At 33.6% G+C, this 11,725-nt stretch overlaps 1 protein-coding gene across 1 annotated transcript; it reads left to right on the top strand.

The window, feature by feature from the left end:
• Window positions 1–3,006: 3,006 nt before the first annotated feature.
• LOC148690960 (UPF0481 protein At3g47200-like) lies at window positions 3,007–9,860 on the top strand. Its single transcript, XM_088685059.1, has 3 exons — window positions 3,007–3,024; window positions 3,517–3,585; window positions 8,586–9,860. Exons 1-3 carry the CDS (start codon window positions 3,007–3,009, stop codon window positions 9,843–9,845), a joined length of 1,347 nt encoding a protein of 448 aa, XP_088541185.1. The 3' UTR covers window positions 9,846–9,860.
• Window positions 9,861–11,725: the final 1,865 nt, after the last annotated feature.

Below are 11,725 nucleotides of genomic sequence, written 5' to 3'. Positions count from 1 at the left end.
AATCTGGCTAGTACAATATCGAGACTCTTCCAAATCCACGTTCTGTCAAACTCACTACATTAATTGGAAAATTATTATCAACCACTTTTGTTAATAGTCAAGGAAATATAAGGGTAGGTAGCTATAAGAATCACGATATTAATTTAATGTGGACTTTACATGCAAGAAAGTAATAGAGTCTTGCGTTAATGTGGCAAAAACAAGTAAAGAGTCTTGCAAGTTATCAACCAAGCTATCATTGAAGGAAAGATAAGGGTAGGTATTATTCGATTCACATTAAGGGTAGGTAGATATATGAATCACGACATTAATTTCATGTAAAGTATCATTCAATTCATTCGAAAAGTATTATATAGTGCCTGTGATTTAAAAAATGCCTCTCGTATGTTAAAAAAAAAAAAAAAACCTATTTATGCACTTTTTTATGACATGAAAACTCGTTGACAACAATTGTAACTTGTTTATATTGATACATTATGAACAAATGACATTAATGTTGTCTATTGTCTATAAGGATTTGGTTGCCTACATTTTTCCTGAGACCTTTTACCGTTTTAAATTTCGTGCTTCTCCCGACTATTTATGGCATCGCCACTGAACTCATGCATTATTTTTTTGCACCAAATAAGTTTGGGTAATGCTAGGGAGGCCAAATTTTTAAACCACATTGCAAACCAAATGATGTATCACCAATAAGAAATAAACACGTTAATCAACACTTAAATTAAAATCCAATTGTCAACAACTACATCATTTGGTTTAGAACATTTGGTTAAAAGTTTAATCTCCCTTGTATTACCCCTAGGTTTATAGCCCTGGAAAAATATGAGGGTAGATAGAAGAAATTATGATTAAATGCGCTCCTCAAAAATATATAAAACGAAATCTACTTGTTTAATTTTTGTAAACAAAAATCTACTTGTACAAGACTGCATTTTCTTTTTTGTTTGTCTTTTCAATTTATGTATTTTTTGGTTTCTTGAAGATTTTAGTTTTTTTTTTTTATGTATGAATGGTAGTTGGAAATTGGAATTTATAAGGAAAGGTAGACTAGGTAGTTATGGAAACAGGTCTTATTTTAACTTTCATTAGAATTTTGTTGGTCTCTTCTCTTGCATGTTTTGACTGGAAGATTGAGATCTAAGAAGGAACACACTTTCTAGAGTTAGTTACTAGACATACTTGAGTATCTTTCTCTATCTGTTTTTGTGTTTGGCTCAACCTTGGTAGTGAATAACATTGTTGAACAATGAATTAACTTTGAATTTCATTGCATGTAAAAGACTTATTTACATATTCCTATTGCGCACTAAATGATGGAACAAATAAAGTTTAAAAAGGTTTCGATGCACAGTGACACATTCTTTCTTCCTCTTGAAACATTTCAAACTTTCGTACCTCAACCCACAAATCAAATATCCAACAACTCGCTACTAATGCAGTATGCCTATGTTCTACAATTATTGGCCTCATGGCCCCCAATTATATATGTTCGTCAAATGAAAGTTCGTCTATCTCCACATGAAGGCACCATTACAGCCATTTGACGTTGTCTAGTTGATGTCACACTGTTATTGATTGTTGTCATCAACCAATGGTTAAGAAGGATTCATTTTCACTTGTAAGTGAGAAGTTTTAGGTTCGATTCTCATTAAAGATGAATTTAAACTACATTATTGCTAGTCCCTTCTGAGGCTTAAGCCCTTCCTTCCTTCTTAGTGTAGATAATATCCTTTGTTCAACAAAAAGAAAATTAATATAATATATAGCAAAAAATAAAAATATACTCAAAGGGGATGAATTTCTTTTTTAAAAAAAATTAACAAATAATATTATTTATACTAATAAAGTGTGACAGTGAGTTAAACCTCACAATAAACTTATCATCATAAAATTCCTCATGATCCACAAATTAAATATCCAACAACTTGCTACAAGTGCAGTATACCTCTTCTGCAATTATTCGCCTCATGGCCCCCAATTATAAATGTCTGTTAAATGAAAATTCGTCTATCTCCACGTGTAGGGACCATTATTGCCAGATGAAGGGAGCATTATTGCCATAGTAAAATTCCAAAGCACATTAAAAAGGACTATACTTACGTACTCACTTGGGAGTACCCAATTTACTGACCATTTAATCTGGCCCAATAATTTTAGAACACATGTCATTTAATTCTCTTCCAATATTTTGCCATCTCTGTTAGGGGTGGACACGGTGCGGTTCGGTGCGGTTCCACCCCTAAATTGGAACCGGAACCGAAATATATTAACGGTTCGATTCGGTGCGGTTCCACTTAAATTTATGACTAGAACATTACGGTTCGGTCTACACCGGTTCCGATTCGGTTCTTGCCGGTTTACGGTTCATAATAATAAATTATTTGAACACCAAATCATTATGCATTCAAATACATCTTCTAAAACTGATTACATAAAGTTGCATACAACACATCTTTTTTAATGCAAATGTCTTTGGTAGTGGCACCAAGTCAACAAAAAAAGACAACTAAAATACATATGCACTGGTCAATCAGTCAACAAACAAAAAAATGATGAAACAAATTGCAAGTTTTTAGACTTCAGAGAGCAAGCAAGAAGCAGCAGCTCCTGTACACAATTTTTCAACCTATTATACCATGACATGTGTGTGTATATATAATTTATTTATTTATTATTAATAAAACGGCTCGGTTCGGTTCGGCCGGTTCTTGGTCATTCGAAACCGGAACCGGAACCGGTTTGAACGGTTCGGTTCGGTTCGGTTTTTCACTCAAAGTTGACTTTTCCGGTCAACACGGTTTTTTTCGGTTTTTTTTTCTTACGGTTCGATGCGGTTTTGCGGTTTGGCGGTTTTTATGCCCACCCCTAATCTCTGTAAACAAACACATTTTATACCTGAGACCAAACACCTCTCTTTTTCTCCATCTTCTTTCCTTGCCCCGCCCGCTCTCTCATCTTCTCCAGCGACCATCTCCATGCCTTTGCTTCACTTTTGTTGATGCAATGGCAGATCCACCAAAGGTTCTTCGTCTGCCCAACAACCCATGTCTATTATCCCTTGTCATCGACACCCATGGTCAATCTGTTACAGGTTGACTAATTTTTTTGTCGAAGAGGCAAATTGACCGTACAAATTTGCTTGTTTTCTGGTATACAAAACAAGTGCAAAATTCATTTTTTATTTTTTATTTTTTCATTTTTGATTGGAAGTACTGTTATTATTAACACTTTAAAAAATTATCACGCACTCATTTTTAAAGGAATAAATTTCACTTCAAACCGTGTTAGATGACTTATTGTTAGTACCAATGACAACTCATTTTCCAATTTATATCTTTTTTCTTCCTTTCATCTGACTTGTTTCTTCTCCATTGCTATGTTTGCACGTATTCATTGTTTTAAGTACAACCATGCATTAATGTTGTCTTCAATCAACCAGTTAGGTATAATATATCAATGGTGTCAAACTTATGGTTTGATTGTTTGCTGCAGGCTTCGGGCCTCATGGAGTAGCCAAGGAATTTGGGAAAAACAACGACGCTGGCCAAGAGTGAGGCTGAAATTGAAAGTGAAGAGGTTCGTGTAAGCGATTCTCATCTCTTAGACGGTAAATGTAGTTGGGTTTGGGAGCACTTCAAATCGTATAAGGTTAAGACCCTAGTAAGCGTCATGAGAAAGAGAAATATTTTTACACTAAAGCACGTATAGATGCTTCGACTTTTTAAACCGTTTAAAACATGTGGAAAGTATTACATCTATATACGATAGTAACTATTTACATGCATATAGAAAATTTATTTGCAACTTTATTTACAATAAGGAACAAAATAGGTGTTAAAAGTTGGGTTCATAACATTTTGCAAATTTAGAGTGGCGTTGAACTTACGATTCCATTATCAATGTAGTACTACATACTAAGCTAATTATAATTAGGGTGCTTTAGATTTTGGCCCTTACAACTCATGATTCCTAGATAAAAACCCATCTACACATAAACGTTCAATAAAAGCCCAAATTTAAAATCTGCAGCCACATCAGAACATTATTGACCTACTGATACAATTTATTTACACCCATGCCACTTTCCCAAGTACCTAAATTTATTCCTAATTTAAAGTTGTAGAAAAAGTGAAATAAGATATATAAATTGTTGTATTGCATTAATTGTATCCATATCATACCAAAAATTTACCTTTTTGTGATATATATATATATATATATATATATATATATATATATATATATATATGTGTGTGTGTGTGTGTGTGTTGGAAGTATGCCCACAAAGCCACTCATTTGATGTAATAGCTTTTTGGAATACTTATTGTGTTAAACTTTTATATGTTTAATAGAGGGCAAAGCTTATTGTTAATCACTATTTATAGTATCTTGTGTTTAAGCAATAAGGGAATCCAAGGAATGTATTTGATCTAAGAGACAAGTGATTTAAGTTAGTTAAATTAACGAGACCTTTCTCTTATGTTCATTCCTAAAACGTTCCTAGCCATAGGATTGCCAATTGGGCATTGACAATCCGCTAAGGTTAGTATGTGTTATGTCGACTCAAGCGTGAGTATGAACTAGTCTCAAGTCATTTGGTGTTGGACACTAAGGCAAACACATAGGTGCTCGAAAGAGTAATCGAGTACACTGAACAACGATCAAACGAGAGTTCGAACATACATGTCATGTGAGAACTCAATAGTTGCAATATGCAAAGTAGTCCTTTGACCTGAGGCATCATTGATGTCTAATGGTTAGGTCCTTGATCTTTGATTATGTCAACGGCATTCCATTGGAGTGTCCACGGCATTGTTGGGGTCAAGCTATCTAGTCATGTAGGCATATGAATGCACAACAAGGGATCTCTAACCTTCCATAGTGGAAGGAGAATACTCTAAGATATGATTAGAGAGTCTTTGGCCAAAGCATATGAATATGACTAAGGAAGCTTGTTCCAAATCTTATTCAATTGAATCATATAGAGAAGTATCACATTGGATAGTAGACATGAAACAAACTATCACTTAAACAATGTGATTAAGAGTATTGTATTAGAGAAGGACCGTATTGCATTGTAGTTGTAACTGGATAGGTTCTCCAACCACTTCTACTTAGCTTGGGTAACCATGACATGCTGCTAGGCGTCACCCATGGTTTGTGGAAGCCCTAAAGATTAGCAAACACTAATTTTAAGGGAGAATTGAAATGTGGTTTCAATTCACAATCGATCGTTAAGAGTAACATCGCCAACTACCTCGCTAATTGGAACCTAATGGATCGTACACCGAGTAAGGATATAAGTGAAGAAATTATATGAAATGGATAAGCAATTAAATGGTTTAATTGAAGAATGGTCAAGATTAATTAAATAGTTAATTAATTATACGAAACGTTCGTATTGGGCGTTTAAGTTAGTTTTGGGCTTCGGGGCACAAAAACGTTTTGGTCCACAAGGCCCATTATGTTTAAGTTGTATGACAACTAAAACAAAATGGGCAATTAAGCCCAATAACAACATATGGCCGGCCATATCAAGGGTAGTGGGAATTTTTGCTTAATTGCAAGTTTGCCACTAACCTAAGAGATGAAGTATAAAGTCATCTTTATAGCTTTGTTTCTCATTAGGGTTTTCTAATAGAATTTGGGTGAAACATTTTCTCTCATTTTCTACATAGAGGCCGGCCACTTAGGGGAGGAACATCTAGCAATCTTTTCTTCCCTAAGTCATCCATTTCATCTTCACACTACATCTTTGGTGTGGAGACTTAGAGACACCAAACCTTTGGTGTTTTGGAGAACAAATCCTCAAATCCTCAAAGAAGAAAAGGAGCACTAAAAGGGAGGAAATCACAAGGAAGATCCAAGGAGCAAGGAGGTGACTTGAAGGCCCTCCACTTGGGTGGATCCCTTGTGTAATCAAGGATGAGCTTCAAGGGTAAAGAATCTCTAAATTCTTATTCTCTTTAATATTGTTAAAGAGTCTTATGGTTCACCATATACTAGGCTTTGAAAGTCATGGGTTTTATGAATTGTTTTTGAATGCATGCCTACTTTAAAGTGTTATTAGTTTGCATATGTATTCAAATGTTCTTACATGTTCTTAGCTAGGACAAAATTTTTCCTTTAGTGCGTGTGTGTGTGTGTGTGTTTTGCATTAATTGGGAAGTAAATTAATTTGTTCGAATTATAAAAAAAAATTATACTAAATTCATATTATATATTTTGAATCAAATAACACTTCTTTAACTTGTAGGTAAATTATTTTTAATGTATTGTTACACATATTAGGCACGTTTTATTGTTGTATAAATATAGGTATGACATAATATTTTTCAATATAATACATCAAATTACATTTCTTCTTGTTATGGGTAAATTATTCTCCATCTATTGGTGAAAAAAAAAAGATATTACACTACACACGGGGTATAATTTTTTGTACGTAAATTATTGGAAATTAATTTGTAGGTAGGTAAATTAATTTGTTCCAATTATATAAAATATATATATATATATACACACACTACACCAAGATTATATATATATATATATATATATAGATTTTTTTTTTTTTGAGAAAACCCAGATTATATATTTTGAATCAAATAATATTTTTGTATACATGGTAGGTAAATTATTTTTCATGTATTATTACATATATTAGCCTATTAGGGACTTTTTTTTTTTTTTTGGTAAAAATATATAAAGTAATATGTATATGATTGTTTGTAGGTAAAAAGATAAAATCAAAAGCATGATCCAATTCCTAAGTTTATGCAATATTTTGTTGTTGGTATACAATATTTTGCATCATTGGAAATGAACATTTCAAATAGTAGGTAGGTAAATTAATATGGTCTAATTATATAAATACACACACATATATATATATATATATATATATATATATATATATATATATTTATACACATTTTGAATCAAATAACATTTTTGTACATGGTAGGTAAGTTACTTTTTTTTATACGTATTATTACATATATTAGGTTTTTTTTTTTTTTTTTTTTTTTGGTAAAAGTATATGTACATGAACTCATAATGCCAAATACATAGAATTAAGCCAACAATTATCATATTTGATATTAATATGCAATGAATTTTTTAACATTAAGGTCTTATTTTTCTTTTTGCGAAATCATTCACTCTCTCCTTACAATATGCATAGAATTAATTGTGCACATCAAATATGCAATAGGGGTATTTTAGGCATCTAAAAAATGTAAAATGTGTAAAGTAATATATAATTAATGAATTCACTTAGGTGGATCCTAATCATTTGGTTTTTTTTAGTAAAAAAATTATGTCGGGTTTTATATGAAAAAAATTAAATTTGAGGGGTTAAAGTCATATTTTTTAGTTATTAGGGATTAATACAGAGTTTGGTGTATAGGAGTTGGAAAGCAATTTGCATTAGTGGAAGGGTTTAAACAAAAAAGTACAGCTAAAAGGCTAAATTAATTAAGCACAGTAATTGAGATAAATCTGGTTAGCACAATTTCAAGACTCTTCCAAATCTACGTTATGTGAGACTCACTATATTAAATGGGATTTGGATTCTATCTAGATTCGAATTGTGGGGTTTCTAGGAATTCTCATATCCTAATCGTTCATCGTACATTGTAAGGTCAGAAATCATTTTGAATTTTTTTATTTAAAATTAAACAAAAATAGTACCTAACGAAAACTGACCGCACGATATATGATGAACGACTAAAATGTGAGGATTCTCTAAATTTCCACAAAAAGTATCCGTTGAGGATCGTCATCCTATTAATTGGAGAATTAGCATCAACCACTTATGGTTTTTTTTTTGTTTTTTTTTTTAGGAACAGGGAATTTTCATATCCAGGACAAACAACCATCAGTGCAAAGAAAGAAAAGGTTAGGTAGCAACATGAATCATGACATTAATTTAATTAAGCCAAGTAAACACCTTCTACAAAAACATATTGAAGAAAAAATGGTTATATATAGGCAGCCTATCATTGTGCTATTGTTAAAAGAAAATTTATTTTTCATATACCAAAGGAGAGCAAGTAATATTATTGAGTTTTCTTAGTTATCTATGGAAGGCAAATTAACTGTACAAACTTGTTTGTTTTCCATATACAAAGCAGATGCAAACTCACTTCATTTTTATTTTTTTTTCCATTTTCGATGGGAAGTACTGTTATTGACATTAAAATAATTATCACGGCACTCATTCTCACAAGATTTTGAGTTCGATTCCCTTTCCTACTTGTCCATGGCTCGTCAGGGTTAATATGAAAACTTTTTTTTTTATTAATTTTATTATTATTAAGAGAAGTAGGAGAATTTGAAACTCTTACAATAATATAGGGGAGTAGGGAGTTTCGACCCGAGACATATAGGTAAAAACCCAATACTAAATCTACTAGGATATTGAACCACATGCAACCAGGGTTCATATGAATATTTAGTAGCAACATTCCACAATAACTCCGAAGGCATTTGGCGGGGTTTTTTTATGTTTCTTACAAAAGTTTGCTCGAAGTATCTTAGTTGATTGTGTGCCTAATGAAATATTTGAATCAATGCAGATAAAGATGTCAGCCTATAAAATGGCACATGACATAGAAAACCAGTTGGATAAGTTGTCTGACCTGTCCCCTAAGGGGTGTATCTATAGAGTTCCTGAGCGACTACGGCAAGTAAATAAGAAAGCATATACACCTCAAGTAGTCTCTATAGGCCCACTTCACCATGGCAATAAAGCCTTACAAGCCATGGAAGAGCACAAATTAAGGTACCTGCGCCATTTTCTAAGGAAAAGAAAGGTAAGATTGTCTGATTGCATACAAAAGATACAGGACCAAGAGGAAAGGTTGCGAGGTTTTTATGCAGAACCCAATTTGTTTGACAAGGACGAATTTGTAAGAATTGTTTCAGTGGATGCCGCCTTCGTCATTGATTTCTTATTGAGGTTTCATTTCTCCAATTATCGAGATGACGAATATGACTACGTATTCAGCAACCCTACGATCGTATGGGATGTGTGTCGAGATTTGAAGTTGCTTGAAAATCAGCTGCCATTCTTCATTCTTCAAGATCTTTTCACGCTTTTACCTTCTTCACATCAGCTGCCTTCGTTACTTGAAATTTCCTACCATTTTTTCCAAGAAGGGAAAGAGGAGAAATTTGAGAAGATATGTTCTTCTGGAGTAGAAGTACGACATTTTGTTGATCTGATAAGAATTCTATACCTGCCATTGGAACCAGAAAAGAAACCTATAACCAGAGACAGACACATCATGAGAGCCACTCCCAACGTGACAGAGCTACTCCAGGCTGGAGTCAAGTTTGAGGTAGGAAAAGACAGCAGTTTATTTGACATAAAATTCACGTGGGGGATCCTCGAAATTCCGAAGTTAACAGTGGACGATTCCACAGATCTGGTATTCAGAAATATCCTTGCTTTTGAACAATGCCATCACAGAGAGGAGCATTACCTAGCTAATTATGTTTTCCTTATGAAGCGTCTCGCGAAAACCCCAGAGGATGTACAATTGCTTGTTGAGAAGGGAATTATTGAAAATTGGCTAGGTGATACCCAGAAGATATCTACTTTGCTTCATGACCTTGGCACCGGGATGATAGTTGACGACTGGTATTATGCCCCTCTTTGTGAAAACCTGATAAAATACCGCACAAGTCCCTGGCACAAATTTAAGGAAAATTTCCACGTGTTCCTACAAACTTATGCTATCACGCCTTGGTTCATTATTTCTTCTGTCCCCGCTGTTATTCTCCTCATACTCACTCTCATACAAACTTTCTGCTCTATTAAATCTATTGCTTAGGCATCAACAACCGCAAGTCTCTCATTATCCAGAGAATCCGCTAGTCTCTCCTTCGCTGTATCCTCTCTCCGAATCCTATAAGTCTTGCTAGTCTTTGAGAGAGTGCAGAGTTTGCATTAGCAATCTAAGGTTTCCTTGAAGTGAGTGTAATAGATGTTCCAACAAAATCAAGTATTGAAGAGTGTGATTTTATATTTGATAGGTAAGCAGTGTCTACTTGTAATGACTTTCATTCAAGTGTGTGTTGTAAATAAAGGGAAGTGAGTTTTGTAGATCCTTATGTCTTCTGCACTTTTATATCTTCTGGTCTTAGATTCAAACAATCGTGCGGAAATCATTTTTTTAAATTAATTTGTACGTATCTTCTTATGTCGTAGTTTCAACTATTACTTTTTTAAATTGAGATAAATTTGGCTAGCACAATTTCGAGACTCTTCCAAATCTACATTATGTCAAACTCACTATATTAATTGGGACTTGGATTTTATCTGGATTCAAATTGTGGGGATTCTAAGTATCCTCATATCCTAGCCGTTCAACTTACATTGTGCGGTTAGAAATCATTTTGAATTTTTTTATTTAAAATTAAACAAAAATAGTACCTAACGAAAACTGACCGTACAATGTACGATGAACGACTAAGATGTAAGGATTTCCTAAATTTCCACAAAAAGTATCTGGTGAGGATCATCATCCTATTAATTGAAGAATTAGTATCAACCACTTATGGTTTTTTTTTTTTAAGGAACTGGGAATTTTCATAACCAGGACAACAGCCATCAGTGCGAAGAAAGATAAGGTTAGGTAGCTGCATGAATCATGACATTAATTTAATTAAGTTGTAAACACCTTCTACAAAAACATATTGAAGAAAAAATGGTTATATATAGGCAGCCTATCATTGTGCTATTGTTAAAAGAAAATTTATTTTTCATATACCAAAGGAGAGCAAGTAATATTATTGAGTTTTCTTGGTTATATATGGGAGGCAAATTAACTGTACAAACTTGTTTGTTTTCCATATACAAAGCAAATGCGAAGTCACTTCATTTTTTTTTTTCCATTTTTGATGGGAAGTACTGTTATTAACACTAAAAAAATTATCACGGCACTCATTCTCACAAGATTTTGAGTTCGATTCCCTTTTCTACTTGTCCATGCCTCGTCAGGTTCAATATGAAAACTTTTTTTTTTGTATTAATTTTATTATTATTAAGAGCATGAAGATAATTCGAAAATCTTACAATAATTCACGAAAGAAGGGAGTTTCGACCCAAAACATATGGGTAAAAACTCAATATCATATCTATTAGGATATTGAACCACATACAATCAGGGTTCATATGGGACTTCAGGTGGATTACATTTCTCTGATTAATTTTGTTAGTTTCTTTTTTTTTTCTTGGAAGTATTGATTGTAATATGCTGATTAGTTGTAGTTTAATTTGCTGATTAAGTCTTGGGTGATGAATTTTAAGTGAATTTTAAGAGGTATTATGAATTGGGTTTTGAATTTCAGTCAGAGAAATGAATTTTCCTGAGAATTTGTGGTGGGTACACTAGTACAAAAACATGTTTGCGCGACGAAAACTTGCGCGACGCAGCTAAATGCACGTGCACTTACGTCGCGCAAAACAGTATTGCGCGACGCCAATCTTCGTCGCGCAAAGTGCAGTCGCGCAAAGGCCATTTGCGCGACGTTTTGTGCGTCCCGCAAGATTTTGGCGCTAAAGCAAGTAAGTTTTACCACTTTTTCTGTTGACTTTGCGTGACGCAGGGCTACGTGAGTTGCGCAAAACAGCTTTGCGCGACGCACGTGCACTTAGGTCGCGCAAAACATCTTTGGTGGAGGGAATGTAATCTCATTCAATCTTCACTTT

The sequence above is a fragment of the Pyrus communis genome, chromosome 15, assembly GCF_041283825.1.
Source record: "Pyrus communis isolate YQ-2024b chromosome 15, ASM4128382v1, whole genome shotgun sequence".
Classification (NCBI taxonomy): Eukaryota; Viridiplantae; Streptophyta; class Magnoliopsida; order Rosales; family Rosaceae; genus Pyrus; species Pyrus communis.
Note: the sequence above shows the minus strand (reverse complement) of the source record. Positions and strands in the feature narration are given on the sequence as shown.